This window comes from Rhinolophus sinicus, chromosome 15 (assembly GCF_057876585.1).
Source record: "Rhinolophus sinicus isolate RSI-liver-muscle chromosome 15, RSI-T2T, whole genome shotgun sequence".
Lineage (NCBI taxonomy): Eukaryota > Metazoa > Chordata > Mammalia > Chiroptera > Rhinolophidae > Rhinolophus > Rhinolophus sinicus.
This window is the reverse complement of record NC_142515.1, coordinates 78,080,421-78,101,983: the sequence shown is the minus strand read 5'-3', so window position 1 is coordinate 78,101,983 and position 21,563 is coordinate 78,080,421. Positions and strand designations below refer to the sequence as shown.

At 49.3% G+C, this 21,563-nt stretch overlaps 1 protein-coding gene and 1 long non-coding RNA gene across 6 annotated transcripts in view; one reads left to right on the top strand and one right to left on the bottom strand.

Moving 5' to 3' along the window:
* Positions 1–1,499: 1,499 nt before the first annotated feature.
* Positions 1,500–6,774, bottom strand: LOC141572686 (uncharacterized). The gene is made up of 2 exons (XR_012498045.2): positions 5,660–6,774; positions 1,500–1,754 (listed from the first exon to the last, which is right to left on the bottom strand). It is a non-coding gene; the product is annotated as an uncharacterized LOC141572686 (long non-coding RNA).
* Positions 6,775–9,409: 2,635 nt separating this feature from the next.
* ARHGEF18 (Rho/Rac guanine nucleotide exchange factor 18) overlaps positions 9,410–21,563 on the top strand; it is an 84,965-nt gene continuing 72,811 nt past the window's right edge. For 3 of the 5 annotated variants that reach the window (XM_074337755.2, XM_019757585.3, XM_074337759.2), the window contains exons 1-2: positions 13,751–13,831; positions 20,210–20,334. In XM_074337755.2, the coding sequence (XP_074193856.2) occupies positions 13,756–13,831; positions 20,210–20,334 (201 nt within the window). In that variant the 5' untranslated portion in view covers positions 13,751–13,755. Of the gene's footprint in view, positions 9,711–10,585; positions 10,741–13,750; positions 13,832–20,209; positions 20,335–21,563 lie in introns of those variants that run through there. The other 2 variants (XM_074337756.2, XM_074337758.2) reach the window with 2 other exon arrangements.

Genomic DNA, 21,563 nt, shown 5'->3' with positions numbered 1-21,563 from the left:
ACAGAGGCTGTCCACTTCACCAGCCGTGAATACAGGTATAGCAGAGACAGGCAGAGTTAACTCTACATGGATGCCCCGCCCCGCCACGGTGGTGAGCACAGCTGTCCAGAGGCTGTCGCTTCTCAGTGTGCCCTTAACTAGGCAGATGGTCTAAGGGTTTATGCATACCGCAGCCACTAGGGGGCAGGGTATCACACGCTCTTACCTCACCCAGCAGCAGCTTCCCCATCTGCAAAGTGGGGCCAATGGGACCTGCCTCCCAGGACAGCTGTGAAGATTTAATGAGTTGAATAAACCCCATGGAAAGAGCCCAGAGCATGGGGACCCTGCCTTCATGATCCATAACCAGCCCTGGGAGCCACTTGGGCGCATCTTACTATTGGAAGTATGAGAAAAAGCAATGCTGTGCTGTTGTGAACATCTCATTATGGGAACATTGGGCTCTTGGGTTATATTAAGATGTGGTTTTCCTGTTGAAACCCCTGAAGTCCCCTGTGGTTTCTCTGGGGGTTCCACAGCAGAGGAAGGGGTGGGTCCTCAGCCAGTAGTGGGCAGGACAAGGGGACCAGCCTCCCCTACCTCATGCTTCTGTCTGAACTTGGGAAACCAGCCCTGGGGGGCTCTGGGGTTACCACAAAGGGTCCCTGAGTAGGGCTGCCACAGTAGTAAATAAAAGTATAGGAAGTCCAGTTTCTTATATTTTATCTGGCAACACTGAGTCCTCAGGTATGCAGGGGACCCTCTCTTGACAGAATAAATAATGTCTCCTGCATATTCATAGGTCTATTTTTTGTAACATAGGTGGGTGCTGTTTTGTTTTTAAAATACAAATGGGTTAAAGGCATTAATGAACCAATCTTAGTTTCCTGCCTACACACACACATACATGCACACACACACACACGCAGAGTTAAGCAGTTGAAAGGGAACCAGAATACCTTTCCAACAGAGGGAACTGCAAGTGCAAAGGCCCTGAGGCTAGAAAGCTGTTGGTAAAGAAGCCACGCGATTGCCTGGCTGCCTCCTACCACATGCCAGATCCTGTTCCGGGCCCTTCACCTGCATCGTTGCATCTAAACTTATGGCATGGGAAAGTCACCAAGGAGGGAACTGTGGCACAGACAAACGTAATTATGCCTCCACAGGGCTCACAGCAAGTGATTAGCAGGATGAGGAGGTGACCCCTGACCCCCACATTCTCATTTAGGGACACTGAAAGGCCCAGAGGCCACCATCCACATTTTCTGATGTTAGAAACGGGCCCTAACACAATGAGAGACCACTGCATACCAGTGAGAATGGTTAAAATTAGAAGATGACAACACTAAGTGCTGACAAGGGTGTGGCTGGTGGGAACAAAACGGTGTCTTTTTCATACCATTTTGGAAGACAGTTTAAGTGCTTCTTATAAAGTTAAATATGGTACATTTACCATGTAACCCAGCAATGCCATTCCTAGGTATTTTCCCAAGAGAAATTAAAATGTATGTTCACACAGAAACCTCCCACACATGTTTATTGTGGCATTATCCATAATTGCCAACAACTAGATACAACCTAGATGATAGTCCATGGATGAGTGGGCAAACAAACAGTGGTGTGCATGCCGTGGAGTACTACTCAGGGAGGAAAAGGAGTCACCGATACACACAGCAGCAGGGGTAACTCAAACGCTTCATGCTAAGTGGAAGAAGTCCGACTCAAAGGCTTAAAAATTGATGATTCCATTTATATGGTATCTGGAAAAGACAAACCTGTAGGGACAGAGAAGAAGTCAGTACTTTCCAGGGGTAGGAAAAGAGGATGCCTACAAAAGGGCATGAGGGAATTTGGGGTGGGGGGATCAGTGGAATTGTTCTATATCTTGATTGTTTTGGTAAATACATAACTGTATGGATTAGTCAAAATTCAGAGATCTGTACACTAAAATGATTGAATTTCGCTACACAGAAATCATATCTCATTTTTTAAACATTGAAAGAAGGGGGAGGCCTATAGGTCGTAATGGAGATGTTCCTCCTTGGGTCTTACATGAAATGGGGTGGGAAATGGTCAACAAATACTAGAGAATAAGTTGTTGTTGTTGTTTAATATATATTTCTTTTTTATTTTTTTCATTTTTTTAAAAATTGGGAAACAGTATGTTTTTTCAGGACCCATCAGCTCCAAGTCAAATAGTTGTTTCAATCTAGTTGTGAAGGGCACAGCTCACTGGCCCATGAGGGAATCAAACCAGCGACCTTGGTGTTACGAGCACTGAGTTCTAACCAACTGAGCCAACCGGCCGCCCTAGAGAGTAAGTTTTACTTCTGAAATAAGATGATATAAAGCAGAGGCTGTTAAGGGGCAGCCTCAGCTGTGATCATTTATGGTCTATACATGTTAGGGGAAGTGTTTCTAATCATCTGACTATATGCTCCAGTACCCTTTTCTCTGCATCTCTGCCAGCAGTAGGTATTATCATCTTTTTAGGTTTTTTTAGCACTTCCTTTTTACATGTGTTATGACAACTGCGTGAAAACTTTTGTTCAGTTTTAGAAACTATTAGAAATCATGGACAAATGAAACTTGTACAATTTCACATATTTTCTGATTTCTACTACAATTTTAACTACAATAAGATGATAAACAAATACACGTTGTCACTCTTTGTTGTTCTTCCAAATCTCTTGGGTGCGAATGGACAGCTCATTGTTACTGAAATTCACACTCTCTGTGCTCCTAGGACCATATTTCCATATGTTCTTTCACTCTGTGTACACCTGGCCTTCCCTTCCCTTCCACTATGCTGTTTCACCTCTGTCTCACCTCCAGAGAGGGCCCCTCTGCTGCACTACCTTTTCCTGCTTTCCTTGCTAATAAAATACACACAATGTAAACTTTTTTTAGTTTCTGAGATGTACCAGTTCATATCCTTTCTCAATTTTCTATTTATTTGTTTGTCTTTTTTCTTATCAGTGTGTAGAAACTTTTTTTTAATGGAGGCTAATTTTTTATTTTATTTTATTGGGGAATACTGGGGAACAGTGTGTTTCTTCAGGGCCCATCAGCTCCAAGTCGTTGTCCTTCAATCTGGTTGTGGAGGGCACAGCTCAGCTCCAAGTCCAGTTGCCATTTTCAATCTTTAGTTGCAGGGGGCGCAACCCACCATCCCATGTGGGAATTGAACTGGCGTTCGAACCAACTGAGCCATCCGGCGGTCCCTCCGGAAGCTCAGCAGCAGCTCGTCTTCAATCTAGTTGTGGAGGGCACAGTTCACTCTCCCATGTGGGAATCGAACCGGCAACCCTGTTGTTCAGAGCTCACGCTCTAACCAACTGAGCCATCCGGTCGCCCCTAGAAACTCTTTCTATATGAAGGTACTAATCCTTCTCAGACAAAGAGTTGATCTGTATTTATTGGCTTTGTTTATAATATTGTTTTCCTAAAATTTTTGTTACTTTATGTATAAACTAACAAATTTATGTCTTTTCATTCATGGTTTTCAGTTTCCTGTCTTCATTTTTTTGTTTGTTTGGTTATTTTTTTTTTAAGTTTTCAACCCTTAGTTGTAAAAATAACCTTATAAATTCCTTCAATCATTTTTATTGGGTTTTGTGTGGAGTTTTTTTTACATTTTATCTTTAGCTCATCTGGAATTTTTGTTTGTTTGTTTTTTACTGCAACACAGAAATATTTCACTCAACCACACCTCTATCAAAAGTCGTAGGAGGAAAGGTAGACCTAAAGGCCACCTATTTCCCACGCCCATTTCCCTCACTAACGCAGGCCATGCGTGACTTGGCCCCTAGGCCTGGTATTTTTGTGTTTTGAACTATGGCTAGAGAAGTCCCGGGAAAGCACTGCCCTCTAGTGGCCATTGCTGTGATGGCAACTACGTTCTGAAGAAAAAGACATCTTTTTTTTTTTTTAGTTTCATGTGTACAAAGCACTGTAATAGTTAGATATTTATCATTTATACCCCTCACAAAGTGATAACCTCCCTCCCCCGATCTACTACCCCTCTGACATCGCATACAGCCGTTACATTTCCACTGTCTCTATTCTATATGCTGTACTCCACTTCTTGTGATCATATATATATATATATATATATATATATATATATATATATATATATATATAAAATTATAGTTGACATTCATTATTATTCAGCTTCAGCTTCAAGTGTACAGCGCAGTGGTCAGGCATCTATACCATCTGTGAAGTGGTCTCCCTAATAAGACAAGTATCCATCGCATATCCTACAAAATCTTTACATTATTGATTATATTCCCCCAATTGACTTTCATATCCCCGTGGCAATCTTGTGGTAACTGATTGTGCTTTCTAGTCTCCTCACCTTCTCCCTTATCCCCACCTCCCCATCTAGCAACCCTCAGTTTTTCCTCTATATCTCTGAGACTGTTTTTGATTAGTTCGTTCATTTATTCCATTCTTTAGATTCCACATATAAGTGAGATCATATGGTATTTCTCTTTCTCTGTCTGACTTATTTCACTTAGCACAATGTTCTTTAGGTTCATCCATATCATTGCAAATGGTAAGATTTCATTCTTCTTTATGGCTGCGTAATACTTCATTGTATAAACGTACCACAGTTTCTTAATCCAGTCGTCTACCGATAGGCATTTCGGTTGTTTCCATGTCTTGGCTATTGTGAATAGTGCTACAATAAACATAGGGGTGCACAGATTTTTTAGAATTAACATTTTGGAATTCTCTGGATAGATACCCAAGAGTGGAATTGCTGGGTCATAAGATAGTTCCATTTTCACTTTTCTGAGATACCTCCATACTGTTTTCCATAGTGGTTGCACCAATCTGCAATCTCACCAACAGTGCACGAGCTTTCCCTTTTCTCCACATCCTCGAAAAAGCCATCTCTTACAGCTAAACACAGGATTGGTTCACATATCCACACTTAAAACTCTCCAGCAGTATATACACAAAAGTATTGAAATCAGGGACTCAAACAGATCTTTGTACACTCATGTTCACAGCAGTATTACTCACAATGGCCAAAGGCGGAAACCACCCAAATGCCCCTGGATGAATGAATGGATAAACATAGTGTGGTCCATTCATACAATGGAAGATTATTATTCAGCCTTAAAATGAAAGGACATTTTTACACACGCTGCACCATGGATGAAACTTAAGGACATTATACTCAGTGAAATAAACCAGTCACAAAAGGACAGATACTGTGTGATTCCACTTATTTGAGGTCCCTAGAGGAGTCAGATTCATAGAGACAGGAAGTAGATGGTGGTGCCAGGGGCTGGGGGAGGGGATGGGAGTGAGTGGGGGACTCGGGACAGAGTGTCAGTTTGGGACAATGAGGAAGTTCTGGAGATGGATGGTGGGGATGGTTGCACAATAATGTGAGTGTGCTTAACGCCACTGAGCAGGACACCTACAAAAATGGTTAGATGGTAAATCTTACTGTCGTGCGGGAGACCCTGCTCGCTGCGCCATTTGTCGTGCGGGAGACCCTGCTCGCTGCGCCATTTGTCATGTGGGAGACCCTGCTCGCTGCGCCATTTGTCGTGCGAGGCGGCCTGCGGGGTCTCTGCTCCCGCTCCCCACATAAGAACGCAGGATACGGTGAGGCCGAAAAGGAACACCCACGGAGCCATAGGTAGGGGAGCCATACCACCATGGTCTCACTGGAGGCTGGGCCCACCGGACGCCGACCTGCCGTCTGCTTTTCCGCCATCCGACCGACCGACAACTCTTCTCCACTCTCTCCTCTGTTCCTCTCTCAGCCCTCCTCTTCCACTCTCCTCCGCCCTCCATAGTCGCAGCAGTTATACCAGGGGCCAATTGGCTAACCGGCCACAGCCGATGGCCAATCAGCCACAGCCGACGGCCATTCACCACCCGAGCCAGCACCCTTCACGTGAGGCCGAGAGCCTGTAAACTACTCTCTGGGGCTCTGTCCCCACACTTACATTATGTATATTTAACAGCAGGGAAAGCAGGAAAGGGTGGTGCAGGCAGAGGGGCCCTTCCTGGAAAAAAGACAGGGTCGTGGAGGGAAGAGGGAAGCCAGGTGTACACAGGTGAGGGGTCAGAGTCCAGGAGGCCAGTGGGGACTCGCAGGAGGAGAACGGGGCAGTGGGCATGGAGGCCGGGATGCAGAGGCCGAGCATCACAGGCAGAGCGCAGACCACAATCTGCAGTGATTGGCCCCTAAGATGGCGGAGCAGGATAGGGAGGCAGGAAGGGCAGTGGAGTCGGGAGAGGCCTGAGAGGGCTTCGGTTCTGAGCAGGGGGAGCCCAGAAAGGAGAGGATAAGATGAGAGACAGAGAGAAAAGGAGAAATTGAGAGCTAAAGAGGAAGTGAGACAGAGGAAGACAGAGAGAGGCACAGAGCAGCGCTTCCTGGACATGGAACCCTGAACCCACCTTCCCTCCCAGCACCGCCCTGTGGTGGCCTCTGTGCAGGTCTCGGGGGCTTCTGCCTCTGCTCAGTTATCTTGTCCCTTCCTTCTCTGCCCCTTCCTTCTCTGCTTAAAGCCCTCCAGTGGTGCCCATCAGCCACACTTTACCATCCCTTCCCCAAGGTCCTGGTGTCCGGGCCCTGCCAGCCTCACCTCCTGTGACTGGCGCCCTCCAGCCTCCTGTTCCATTCAGTTCTGCCACCCAGCCTCTGCCCTGACTGCTCTGCCCCGCCGAACGCCCTTTCCCCAGGTCTTCATTTACATGCCTGGCTCCTTCTGGGCATTCAGCTCTCAGCTCCATGGCCTTCCCTGACCCTCGTGGCTGCAGCAGCCGCCACCCACCCCACCCCCAGTCTCTGTCACTTCACATGTTTACTTCCTGTCACAGCATTTCACACCATCTGAAATTACCTCTTGGGCCTATTTCCTGGTGCACAAGCTCCCCTAGAGCAGGGGTATGTCTGTCCTGTCCACTGCTATCCCACACCTAATAAAGTGCCCAGTATACAGTAGGCACTTAATTAATATGCTTTGCATTAAATAACCGGCGGGGTATGGAATGTGTTGTGCACACTTATCTGTGCACTTCTGTGTCTCCTTGTGTCCTGTGTGGGTCTTGCATTTGTATGTTTCTGTGGATTGCCCTAAGGACAAGTGTGGAATTCTGGGTCGTGAGGGTTTGAGGAACCTCTGGGGCTGTGTGTTTGTGGCTTGGAGGTGGGGGTGACACGGCAACTGAGGTGTCAGTTTCTCCACATGTGTTCTCCAAGTGCCCAGCATCTGTCCTTTGCGTGTATGTGTGTCTGTGTGTGTGTATGTATTTGAGTCATTGTGTGGACACATGTATATCCAGGGGTGTTCGCTGTGTGTGTGTCTTCATGTCCACTCTGTGTATCCCCACAATGGTACATGCTCATGCACATGTGTGTCTTTGTGTCTCCATGTATGTCCCTATGGCTTCATGTTTCTAGGGGTCCACGAGACTGTTGTGCCTGCGTATGTCTCCAGAGTGCCATGTGTGCTTTTGTGGGCTCCCTCATCCGTGTGTGTGACTGCCTGTGGTGCTACAAGAGCATGTGTGCCCTTCATGCAGGGGTGTGCTGGTAAGTGTCTAACAACCAGCTCTCAGCTGCAGGGTGCTGATTTGTAGCATTTGCCAATCTCCGTGGTGTAAATACCCTCACCGTTGTCATTTCAAAGTACCAGTGTGCTGTCACCGAACATGGAACTGGGAAGATATAGTATAGTATATAACTAGATAGCTAGATGAAAGCTAGCTAGATGATAGATAGATAGATAGATAGATAGATAGATAGATAGATAGATAGATAGATGATTGATAGCTAGATGATAGATAGATAATTGATAGAGAGATAGATGATAGATAAACAGAAAGATAGATGATATATAGATAGATAATAGATAATAGATAGATGACAGGTAGATAGATAGGTAGATAATTGATAGATAGATAGATACATACATACATACATACATACATACATAGATGATAGATAGTAGATAGATGATAGATAGATGATCGATAGATAGATGGTAGATAGCTAGATAGGTAGACAATAGATAGGTGATAGATAATTGATAGATGATAGATAGATAGATAGATAGATAGATAGATAGATAGATAGATAGATGATAGGTAGACCAGGTCCTTGAATAACATCGTTTCTTTTGTCATTTCTTTATAACGATGCTGTAGAAACTTAACTCTGTTTGTACCAATTAGCCTATGGTAAAATCAGTTTCGTTATGTTATTTTGCTTAAAGTTGCAGAAATTTAATGTTAACTGAGGGCTTATTGTATAGCTATATTCCATATCGATAGAGAATAGTGTGTAACTCCTTTATATACTATTTCCACCAAACAGGTTCAAAAGGCATAAACAGGGGATCCAAAAGGTATAAATAACCTCAAGAGCATGAACAAGAAAAAAATGTAGTAAAATAATTAGGAACTGACGAATTTCCTTTTTACTTTATTGGGGTAAAACATACATGACATAAAATTTACCACTTTAACCATTTTTATGTGTACAGTTCAGTGGTATTAAGTACCTGGTGATGGGTGTAAGTGATTAGTATTTTTGTTCTTAACATAATTTATTTAACTGTCAATTTATATAATTAAATTTTTATGACAGCTGCCGTCATAAAAAATTTAACAACCGCCTCTCAAAATCCCTGAACATTTAACAAGCTCTGTGTGCCAGGACGAGCTGGCTGTGCCTGCCTGTATCTCCTCATGAGCTCCCTCTGGCCTCGGAGTCCTGGTTTTTGCTCTCGTCTGCCTGTGAGTGGTTCCACACGTCTCCATGCACAATGCTGTGTGTGCCAATGCACCCACTTGTCTCTGAGTGTAAAGGAGCCTCGGTGTGCTTTGTATCACCCAGCTGTCTGTGCAGGTAGACCGCTCTGTCTGCATACCCCCACGCTGCCCAGGATCCACACGTGCCCACATACCTGAGTGCGAGGGGCCATGTGCATATAAACCCACATGCCTGAGTACCTGCTCCAGGGACGTGCTGGAGCCAAGTCTAAGCATTTCATCCTAACTCCACACTCAATGACATCAGGTTAGCAGGTGAAATCAGTCGTAATGGGAGTATTTACACCATGGGAATCGGCAGGTGCTACATATCAGGGCTTCATTTTCTTTTCTGGTCAGAGAGGTGGTTATTAATCATTTACCAGCACCCCATGGGGATCCAGGTGCTTCCGTGTACCCCATGTAACCATATGTGTCCCCCCATACCACTGCATGTTCATCAGTGCGTCTGAGTACCTGTGTATCTGTGGATACACGTGACTTGTGTGTCCCCATGCGTCTCTGCCTGTGTACCCATGTGAGGCCCCGTTCCTCTTTGGCAGTTGGTTCCACAGGAAGCTGTTGGGGTGGGGGCGAGGGTGCTGAGGCTCCCCCCTGCTCCCCACCCACCTCCTCGGGACACCTGCACGCACGGGGCTGAGTGGTGGAGGAGGGTACCCTGCTTCGAGAACCCAGGCCAGTGCTGCACTCAGACCCCTGCCTTGGCCCGCAGCTGGGGAGGGAGGCGCCAGGCAGGCGGGCAGGCAGTTGAGGAAGAGAAAGTTGGGGCTGAGTTGGGTCACCCTGCGGTTACCCTGAGCTCTGGCCCACTGATGCTCCCCCTGGGCCCGCTCAAAGCCCTGGCTATGGGTCGTGGGGGCTGCAGGAGCTGGTAGCCAGGCTGGGTACCTGCAGAAGCGAGCACAAGTCTCCAGCTGGTGAGTGATCATGGGAGGCTCAGGGAGGGACACAGAGACCAACAGGGACAGAGCAGCCCTGAGGTCTGAGGGGCCCGAGGGGCACTGGACAGACAGACCTTCCAGCTTCTCTGCACCTTCTGCTCAGTGTGCTTTCAAGTGGGTGGGGGAGGCGGTGCGCCCCATGTGTTTATCCTGCGAACGTCTGTGGTCCTAAGAGAACTCCCCAGGGGGCTGGGGTCCATGACAGACCATAAGGTGAAAAAGGAGGATGAAGCTCCTTGTAGCCAAAGTCGGGGGGAGGACAGGGACAGAGATGGATAGGGGAGAGGGGACTTAGGCTCCCTGTGGCATAGTCACAAGGCTTGCTTTGCTTCTTAAACTGGATATTTTTGGGGGCCCCCCAATGGGCCTCCCTGAAGCAGAATCTGAAAGTTGGGGCTGGGGTGTCTGACTTTCAAAACAAACACTTCTGCTTAAGGCTGATGTCTGAGAGCCAGCCCTGAGAATGGCCTTGCCCCTATCTGCCAAGGAGGAGGCCCCTCCACTGCATAGCCCTCCCCGTGGGGAGGTGCCCCCGGCTCCCACCGTGGCCCACCTCAGGGAGTCTCAAACCCCCGCTACCTGGGGTGGGGCGCATTGGGGAAGGAAGGCTGTGGTTTTGTGCATGGCACACCCAAGCCTCTGCTTCCTTCCAGGCCGCAGAGCCACATGGGCTTTAGGAACTCTGGGGTCTGAGAAGGTATCCCAGAAGCATCCAGGAACAGGTGGATTTGGAGTAGACAGCTCGGGGCCCGGGAGGATGGAGCTGGTGAGTGAGGCTGGAGGCACATCAGGGAAGGCCTCAAACACGACACTCAGGGGGCTGATTCTGTGGGCCTGGTCACCTGCTGCTCTGAGGAAAGAGCACGACAACCAAGCAAGGCCAAGGGAGGCTGCCCCCACTATCAGCCCCCTCACCACGGCTGTGAGCCCCTCTAGGACAACTGCCTGAAAGAAGCAGACTTTTCACTGGGCCTTGCAGCACCAGTGGAATGTCAACTGCAAACAGGTCAGTGTGCCTGCTCCAGGCATTCTCCACAGCCCCCTGGCTCCCAGCCCCTGACTTAGGGTTGGGCACCGTTGTTACAGATGATAGGATGGCTGTGTCAGCCAGTTGCAGGTTCAAATCCCGGCTCCCTTGCCCCTGTGCCGCCATGGGCAAGTGACTTCACCACTCTGGCCTTCCCTTTGCTCCTCCATTAGACTGTCACAGACCTTGCATGTAAGACCATAGCACAGGGCCCAGCACGCAGCCTTGCCTGTTCCCTCACACTCTGTCCTTGTCCCAAAGCCTTGCTTGCTTGAGCAGCCCCCATCCATGGGACCTGTGTCTATCCTTAGAAACCTTCTGGGCCACTCCTAAAATGTGAACCTAATGGTGGGTCTCAGTCTTTATCAAGTGTGCAGAGCAGGTTCTTGAAAGACGACTAAACGAAGATTGTGGCCACCTCCTTGCACCTCTTTCTGATCTGTGTCACAGCCACTTAAGAACTACATTCATATCAACAACCTGCTTGTGAGAAAAAAACATTGCCTTTGTCTACCTCACCTCACTAGGTTACCCTTCCTTCCGGGGTCCCAACCCCTCAAACCCTCACCACCAATGCCTTCCAACTGAGGGGGAGGGGTTTTTTTTCTTCCAATTTTGTCGGTCTTTTTAAGCTTTCTTGGTGGGAGGGTAAATCTACAATGAGCTAGCCTGCCGTTGTCAGAAATAGATATCCCTGTTGTATTTTTAAAGTAAGATTTCTCACGAGCCTCCATTGCTAACACTGCTCTAACCTCTTGTTTCCCTGGGCTTGGGCTCCTGCGTCCCTGTCTTTGCTGCCATTGGTTTGATGGCGGTGCCTCCTGGCTTCTCACTGCCCTCCACCATGCAGTCTGGGGGATCCCAGAGGCATCTGTAGCCTGTCCAGGGGAAGGTGGATAGTGGGGGATGAGGAATTCAAACTTGGAGCACAACAGAGGATGTGATTTTTCAAACTTCCGTAACCTGTTCTCTGGATTTCTATGTATGTGTCTGGCAGGTTGTGTATAATTGTGTGTGTGTGTGTGGGTGTGTGTGTGTGTATGTAATCATGTGTGTATGGATCTGACTATTTGTGTATGTGTGTCTGCCATTGTCCACAAGTGCTGGAGAGTGCGTTGGGTGTTGGTGTATAGAGTGTGTGCTTTTATGTCTTTCTGTGAAGGGAAGATTTGGGGCCACCTACTCATAATACGATAGCTAAAGTCATGAGGGCGGTACAGATGGAAACACCAGAGCCAGTGGGGAGAACAGGAAGTGACCAAGGACAGAGCCCTCGGAATTTAAAGGTAGGGTACAAAAAAGGATGATGAACCAAGTCAGGAAGGGAGAGAGAGAAGTAGTGGACAGAGGAAGGAGGAGCATGTGGCATCCGGGAGGAATGGATTTCAAGAAGGGAGTGGTCAAAGGTGAGACTGAAAAGTGCCCGTGGGATTTAGCCCCAGAGAGAACAAGAAGACTGGAGGGGATGGAAATGAGACTGCAGTGGGCTATGGAGTCGAGTAGGGGTGAGTCAGTACAGACAGCGTGTGGGTAATTCTCTGAAAAGGGAGGGAGGAGACTGAAAGGTGGCCGGAGAGAAATGACAGCCAGGAATTTTTCAGACACGAGTGAAAATGCAAGTCAGGAAGCTTCCACCACCAGGGGGCAGCACTTGCATAGACAAGTGCTGACAGGCACGCACATAGACACACACACCCCACAGGGATACACACAAAGACACAAACACTCAGACACGCAGAAACTCAGGGAGACACCAAAACCCCCTTAAGATATCAGAGGCAGATCTCCCCAAGTCCTAGATGAGTCATGTATATCCAGCCCCACAGATACTGGTGGGCATTCAGACACACACACACACACACACACACACACACACACACACACAGAGGATCACAGAGATTTTAAAAAACACCTAGGTAATATTATTTAGCCCTAAAGAAGAAAGAACTCTTGTCATGTGCAACAACATGGGTGGACCTAGAGGGTATTGTGCTGAGTGAAATAAGACAGAGAAAGACAAATATTGTATATGACCTCAATTATACGTGGAATCTAAATTGTTTTTTAAAAAATACTCATAGGAAAAGAGATCAAAATTGTGGTTGCTGGGGGTGGGGTGAGGTAGGGGAAATGGGTGAAAGTGATCAAAAGGTACTTTTAGTTATAAGTGAATAAGTGCTGGGGACATGATGTACAGATGGCTATAATTAACACTGCTGTGTGGTATATTTGAAAGTTGCTGAGAGAGTAAATCTTAAGAATTCTCACCACAACAAAACAAAAACACTTTTTTTTTCTTTTTTTGTTCTATATGAGATGATGGATGTCAACTAAACTTATTGTAGTCATTTCATTAAGTCAAGTCATTATGCTGGTACACCTTAAACTTCTACAGTGCTGTCTGCCAATTATATCAATAAAACTGGTGGGGGCATCCCACTTAGATGCTCATATACACGTAGACAAGTTAACACTCAAGGCTTGTGCTCAAACACTCACAGACCTGGAAGCACACACTCTATGTGCCGACACACACAAGCACTGTCAAACACCGAGACAATGACACACACACACACACAAACACTCAGACATTCACACACAGCCAGGCTCACCTCAGGGCCCAGTCTATACTTGTTTCCTGAGCTCCGCCCCCAACCAACATTACCACTCCTCACACTGCGATCTGTGGTTCCTCCCAGAATGTCTTGTCTAGCCAGGGTAAAAGGCCTATAGTGCTAGGGGTGGGGATTGTGCTAAGGGCTTGGCCTCCCCCCAGGCTGGAGTACCTGGGCCCCCCAGCTGGAAACCCCAGCCCCCCATCCCAGGCCCAAGCTCCCATCAGCTGATGCATCTGGCAGCCCCTTGCAGCAGTCCCCGCCCCTCTTACTGGCAGCCCCCGCCCCTCTTGCTGGCAGCCCCATCCTGGCAAGGATTCCCAGCTGAGTTCCTGCTTCATCCCCTCCTGATCACTCACACTCTCCACAAGCAGCCCCCATGGCTAACTCGGCACTCAACCACTCCTGGCCAGCCCTCTCCAAGCTGTGGCTGAAGCGATGGGCCTTCAAGAGAGGTAAGGGGACAGACAGTAAGCGGCAGGCACCAGCCACCCTGACAGGGCTCCTTAGACAACCTGCCCACTGTCCGCCTCAATCCTTTCCTCAGCCCGCCTGGGGCACAGGCTCTACCTGAGCCAGCCCCAAATTCCATGTCCCCGCTGCACCATGGAACATGGAACATTGCAGACTTGTGGGGTCCCTCTTGTCTAGAAGGAAATGTCTCCGCAGGCTCAGCCAGGAAGTTGTCTCAGGAGATAAATTTGCAGGAATGGACAATCCTCCCCTCAGCCACCCGAATGCCCTCAGGCAGCCTGTGGCTTCCTGGGGGTCCTTCATGCTGTTTGCTCCCAGATGGCTGCAGGACGGAGGCTCACCAAAAAGTAGGAGGCTTGAGATCCCAGGGGTTCTGGTAGACACCTCCCTTGAACACACACACATTGGCTGGTGGCTCCCTGGATCCCAGGGCCTCTGTAGGGGCTAGAGAGGCCCTTGTATTAGACCTCCTAGGCCTGGGTGAATTGCTTTTGCACAAAGACCCTTCTTAAATCACAGGAGGTATTTAGCCCTTGGAGATAACCAGATAGTGTCTGGGGCCATAGGGCAGTGTGATAGGGCTGGGGAGAGAGAGGGTGGCCTGGGACCAGGATGCAATAGAAGAGTAATTGTGATGGAAGAGGTTGCTGCCAGTTATTGAGCCCTCATGAAGTTGGGCTCAGAGAGATTGAGTGACTTGCTCAAGGTCACACAGCATACACGAGCGAGAGGAGCCAAGACTTAAAACCAGTTCTGTTCCAAAGCCACCTCTGTGGTGCGTTATGCCCAGTAAACAAAGACGTCAGTGTGGGCAGCTGGAGGGCGTAAAGAGGGTTTTTAAATCTACCAGTGGATGGCGATGCTAGAAAATTTAATGCATGAGCCTCTGATCAGCCCACCTGTGACCCAGGTCCTAAGGAAGGTCTACCCACTCCTGGCCGCCCAAGCCACCCAGTGCCCCTACTTGGGTAGGCTGAGGCTGTGATTTATAGGCCGGCAGGTGGGGGGGAGGTGCTGTGGCAGCCAGCAGGGACTCTTACACCCTTTTATGGCTGGTGCTGCACTGGCTGCTGGCGGAAGACGCTGCCTGAGACCTGAATCCAGGCCGATGGATTGCTCCTCTGAGAGAATCATGGGCATGGGGAGCAGAGTATCCTTCCAGTCATTAATCCTGGGGTCCTAGGAAGAGCCTTTCTGTGCCCTTCTTAAGCCTCTAACTGGCTGTCGGGGTGCCTGATGGGACTTCTTGGGAAAATGGTGGAGTTCGATTTGGGGAAGCAGACGAGGCTGGGAGGGGGGGTTGGGACCTCCCGGGAGGTTCCCTGGGGTGGGGCTGCACAGCCCCTTCCCTCCGTTATTCCAGTTACACATTCTGACCATACTCTTTCATTCAGTCCCCCAAAATATACTAAGTGCCTATATAATGAGTGTATTCTGTGCCTCAACATGGTTTCCTTCTTGCCTGGCTTCTCTGCCATGATTCTGCCCCCACTTCCATCTACATCTCTGCCCACCTCATCCCCTCAAGAATGCCATCTTCTGAATGTAATTCATCACTGCCTCTGGGCCCTGCCACATTACCTATTGACCCAACTATCTATCCGCCCTTCTGTCCACCATCCATTTACCCATCTATCCATCCAGCCAGCCAACCAGCCAGCCAACTATTCATTCATCCAGCCACCAGCCAGCTAGCCAGCTATCCAACCATCCACCCATCCATCCATTTATTCACCCATCTATCCGTTCATCAGCTCACCATAGAATAGCCTGGTGGTTATGAGCATTTGGCTTTGGAGTTGGAAATACCTGGGTTCACATCCCACCTCTGCCTCTTACCAGCCTGGTGTGACCTTGAGAAAGTCAGTACATCTCTCTGATCCCCAGTCTCCCCTTCTATAACGTGGGGGTCTCCGAAGATTGTTGTGAGGATAGAAGAATGCAAAGTACATGATGGGCTTAGCGCGAGCCCAGGCATACAGGAGTTGACGGATACACATAAGATTTTACTACTTGGGGCTTGGGGGTATAAAGTGGGTCAGATACAGAACTTGCCCTGGAGCAGGGGTCAGAAAAACTGTAAAGGGCCACAGAGTAAATATTTTCTGCTTTGGAGGTCATATGGTTTCTGAAGCAACTACTGAATTTTGCTGTTGTAGCATGAAAGCAGTCATAAAGGGGGGACGGGCTGTATGCTAATAAAACTTTATTTACAAAATCAGGTGTCAAACCAGATTTGGCCTTTGGAACCCCTGCTACAGAAAGGAACAAATAAACCTGCTACAATACAACAGGGGGTAGAAAAAAGGCTCAGAGCAATTCAAAGTCCTCTGGCAACGACTGTCTGCAGAGAGTCGGAGAGAGTCCTTGGTTTTTCAGGCAGGAAAGGGAGGAAGGAATGGTGAGAACAGCACAAAGGCAAACAGGAGACTGGTGAGCTGGGGACTCATGTGTGCGGGGGTGGGTGGAAGGGGCTCTGAATGTCATCCTAGGGGACTGGATGGAGTCTGTGGGGTGGCAAGCACAGCAAGGGAGTGACCATTGGAGATGTTATGTCAGAAAGACACCAGCCACTAGGACAAAAGATGGCACTGGGGGGGCACTGACAATTGTGGTTGTGTGTGTGGGCAAACCCCAACAAGAGTTGTAGTTGTGTAGAGAGGGCAATAATAGAGGCTGAAATTAAGACAGTGGCAGAGGAAAGAAGAGGAGAGGACGGAGCAGAGAAATGTCATAGAGGTGAAAATGACAGGTCTCAGTGTCCAGAGGGACAGCAAGGAGGTGATGCTGGTCTCCAGCTTTCTGGCCGGGTCACTGAGAGGACAGGGCAGAGATACTGATATGGGAGGTGAAAGGAGGGGAAACAATGAGTTTGGTCTTGACAGCTTGAAGTTGGGGTGCAGTGGGAATATCAGGTAGTGATGACAACTAGAGACAAGGTTTGGAGCTCAGAGGCAAGAGTCTGTCACCAAAATCAGAGTTCAGTGGGTGACATCAGCGTTAGGGCTCAGTCTGTGGCTGGGGTCAGGGTTCAGACTGTAACCTGGGTCAGGGTTCCTGTGTGACCAGAGTTGGGATTCACCTTTGGGCACAACGCTGGGAACCCAGTCTATAACAACAAGATCGGGACTTAGTCTATGGCACAGGATAAGGGCTCAGTCCATGCCACTGGGATTGGGGCTCAATCTATGACATCAGGTCAGGGCTCAGTTTATGGTATCAGGCTCAGGGCTCAGTGTATGACAGTGGGATTAGGGCTCAGTCTGTGACACAAAATTGGAGTTCAACATGTGACACCAGGATTAGAGTGAAGCCTGGCATCAGAATCCAGCTCAGCCTGTTCCTGGGTCAGAAGCTTCTATAGAAAGACTGAACTTAGCCCTGGCCTTTCACCTTTAAACTTTGGATGCCAGACCTAGAGTCACAGATACCAGGCGTGAGCTTTTGCCTTTGCTCTCTGTAGGCTATGGGTGGCCTCAGGCCTCCATGAGGCTCCTGCCCAGGAAAGCAGGCAGGCCCTGCAGCCTCTCCTGAGGCCCCTGGAGGACTGCCCCTTGGGCTGCCCCCCCGCCCCAAGCTCCCATCAGCCTCCAGGACCCACCCCCACGTCTGGCTTTTCTCCTCTGTCCGGCCTGCTTGTTTTTCTCCTAAGTCACAGATGCTCCTCGGCTTCAGGGCGGGGAAGGCGGGAGATGTGGGCTTCATGAAGGAAGCAGAATAGTCCCTTGGCCAGCCCAGAAGCGTAGCTGGGAGAGCAGTGATGGTTGAAACTGTGGCATCGTCGCACACTGTGGCAGGCCAAGGGCATCAAAGGCGACTGCCACTGAAGCCCCCTGTGCACCTGCCCCTTCATGACTCTGCAAGGAGTCCCAGCAACTTGTCTGACAATAACTTCATTGAGATACAATTCACACACCATGCAAGTCACCCATTCACCATGTACGATCCCGTGGCTTTTAGTATATTCACAGCATTGTGCAACCATCACCACAATCAATTTTAGAACATGTTCTTTACCCCAAGAAGAAGCTCAGATCTTTTGATTATGGGGTTATCACCCCCAAAATCTTGCATTTCCCTCCCCCACCCAGCCTTAGGCAAACCACTAACCTACTTTCTTGGACCTTATCAATTCGCCTTTTCTAGACAATTCGTGTAAGTGGAATCACATACCATGTGGCCTTTTGAGACTTGACTGGCTTCTTTGACTTAACATATGATCTTCAATGTCCATCCCCATGTAGCAGTGTCAGTGCTTCACTCCTTTTCATGGCTGAGTCATATTACTCTGAATGGATGGACCACATTGTGCGTATCGGTTCATTGTTGATGGACACTTGGGTTGCTTCTACCTTTTGGCTATTGTGAATAATGCGGCTACGAACAGTCATGGGCAAGTTTTTGGGTGAACACACGTTTTTATTCCTCTTGGGTCTATACCTAGGAATGGAATGGCTGTGCCATACGCTAACTCTATGCTTAATGTTTTGAGGCTGCCAAAATGTTTTCCAATCTCCTTGGTTTTCTGTGGGGTTTTTTATTTGTTTGTTTGTTTTTGCACACATGTCTGTGTGCATGTAACCTTTTCATTCATCTATTTATCACATGTGTTTCTTTCTGCCTTGGCTATTTTCTGATGTTCCTGCTACTTCCCAAAGGCAGTTTTATATTCACAGTACTGGGTTCTTTTTCTTAAAGAAGGCCCCCCTTGTACAAGCTTCAGGCCCCCCAAACATGGGGCAGTGTGTGTAGGTACGCAGCTGGGAGGAGAGGAAACGTGGATAGGTACACACAGCCCCTCCCTTTCTCCCTCTCTCTGTTCACCCCACATTGGGATAGAGAAGGACATCGTCACCCCATCCTCGGTGCCAGCAACAATGATTAACAGGCAGTGTGGCCAAAAAATATATCACCCAACCCATACTCTTTAGGGAGTGAAAGGGGGTAATGTTTATAATTACCCTGGCTCATGTAGCATTAACTAGGACTGTCGCCAGCACACCAGGACATAGGGTAACCCAGCCATAGGGGACACAAGCTATGGAGTGAGTGGAGGGGGGGACCTAACTTGCTATTTTCCGAAAGGATCCACCATTCCACTCCCTTCCCCAATTTCTGCTCCACCTCGGGCAGCGACTGCTGTTGCTGCAAAAGTGCTGGGCAGTCCATCCATGTCTCCCCCCACTGGTCTGCTCTCCTCTGCCTGCACCCCCTCCTCGTGCCTCACCTCCAGCTATGTTCCCCTCACCTCCGTGGTTTGTGCAGGGCCTGGAAGGTCTCTGCAGAGGGATGGAGGAGTGAAGGGCATCCAGATGGCAAGGCAATAAGATGAAATGCACAAAGAGGCACCATCGGTGGGGTGGGGGGAGATTGCTAGAGGGAGTGGTGCGAGGTCTTCACGCAGGGGACTCAGGGCAGGAATGGGGTTTTCAGGCAGCCAGTCCTGCAGGAGCAGGGAGGAGGCACAGTGGGAAGATCCTGGTGGCCATGAATGGCGAAGCTAGGAGGCAGTGGGGAGCCTCCATAGGGACCCGAATAGGCAGGCTGATATGCTCTGGCTACAGTGTAGGGGGCATGGGGGGATGAAAAGGGGGCGCCTGCTCCACCTATAGCAAGAGGCTCAGTCCAGAACCCAAGATCAAGCCAGGACACCCTCCTGGCCTAGAGGGCAAGGAAGGTGGCTAAACTGGCCAAGCACCCCGATAACATGCCTAACAGGCACTGGGCCCTTTTATCCTCACCAAAGCCCTGAAAGGTGGGTATTACCACACCCACCTTCCAGGTGAGGAAACAGGATCCTTCCCCAAAGGTGTGGAACCACTAGTGGCAGGTCCAGGAAGGGACACAGTCTGGTTGTCCCCCAAAACCCATGTTTTCCCTTCTATACCATGCCACCCAGAGGTCCCCAGAACGCAAAGGTCAGTATAGGGACAAGAGGGAACCTGAAGTCCCACCAATAGAGACCTTCCAAACATGGGCATTGGGCACTTCTTTTGGTCTTAGGGACCCATCTTATCCCAATGAGTGCTTTTGGCTGTAGCAGGCATGACGAATTGATTTCATCTTATGAGCCCACTGGGACATAGCTGCCGGAAGTGGTGTGCTAGGAAGAATTCCAAGGGGACAAATGACTCAGCAGGAAAGAGCCTCGTGATTGCATAGAAATGTCTGCCACAGTCTCAGGACGAGAAGGGATGGCATGGATGTTGGCTTAAAGATCATTGACGCCATCATCCCTAGCCACCCCATTTTATGGATGAGGAAACTGAGGCCCAGGGAGAGCCAAAGCAGATGAAGAACTCAGGGCTCCTTGGGCTTCCCAGCTCAACCCTGACACCTTGTCCCTCCTTTCTCCACAGGCTCTGAGCCCAAGCCATGTGCCCAGCCCTTTGACGCTGGGGCTGTAGCCTCGGCCACCAAGAGCAGCAGTGGACCCTGGAGGCCTGAGAATCCGGACTTCTTCTCTGCCATGGGGGATGAGCAGGCAGGTGTCTGCTGAGGCGGGCAGGAGCAGATGGCAACTGTAGCAGCAAGTACACTTCATTTAGCACCTGCATTTCACCAGGCACCTTGTGTGCATTACCTCAGGGAACCTCATTAAACCTTGGCAAAGCAGTTTTTATCCCATGTTACAGATGAGGAAACTGGAATCCTTTCTGGAACAATAAGAGGGAGGAAGGGATATGTAGAGGGTGGGTGGATGGAAGGAAGGAAGGGAGGGAGGGAGGGAGGGAGGGAGGGAGGGAGGGAGGAATAGATGGATGGATGGATGGATGGATGGATGGATGGACGGATGGATGGAAAGATGGATGGAGGGAAGGGAGGAAGGAAGGGAGGGAGGAAGGGTTATTAAATGGGTGAGTGGGTGGGTAGATGGATAGATGAAAAGGGAAGAAAGAGTTCCCATGGGGCGGGATCTCTGGGCCAGAGCAGTTCTGCAGAGTGGTCCCAAATTGGGCTGAGATGGCCAGGCCATTACACCAACACATCAATCAGCTGTGGTCTGTGGGCTGCCCAGGAAGGGGTGTGACTTCCCAGAAGGGGTGACAGCTGGCAGCTATCTGCAGATAGCTCCCCCCCCCCCACATCTGGGACAGCACATTCTCACTGAAGGGGGTTCTGGATGGCATCTGATACTGCCCACCACTCTAAGGAAGGAGGGTATGTTATGGGTAAACCATATAGGGCATTCTGCATGTCCGTTCCCGTCATTTTATAGAAGAGGACACTGGAGCCCAAGCAGAGAATGGATGGGTCTGAGTGTCAGGAAGAATCCAGGTTAAACAAAGACAGGACGAGGAAGCAAGTTGAGTTACGGGTTCTTCTAGGTCCCTGGGCCTCTTCAAATAGGAACCATGGGCTACAGGCTGTCAGGCAGATGAGATGGTGATGGAGGAACTATATGCCAGGGGAGGAGGGAGCCCTCGGCGTGTGCAGCGAGGCTCTACCCCTCCCCAATAAGCCCTTCCACCTGTGTCCCTGTCATCGTCGCCCACTTGGTCACCAGAGCCCTGGGTATTATCCTTGCTCCCTCCCTTCCCCATCTGTCCCTGAGCCCTGTGAACACTGTACCTGCACAGCCCTCAATTCTGTCCATGTCTCTCCGTCCTCTTCCACTGCCCACCTGGAGGCCACCATCACTGCTCTCCCATGGGATGTGCACAGGTGTGGTGGCTGCCCCCCAACCACCATCTTGCCCCTGGCCAACACCAT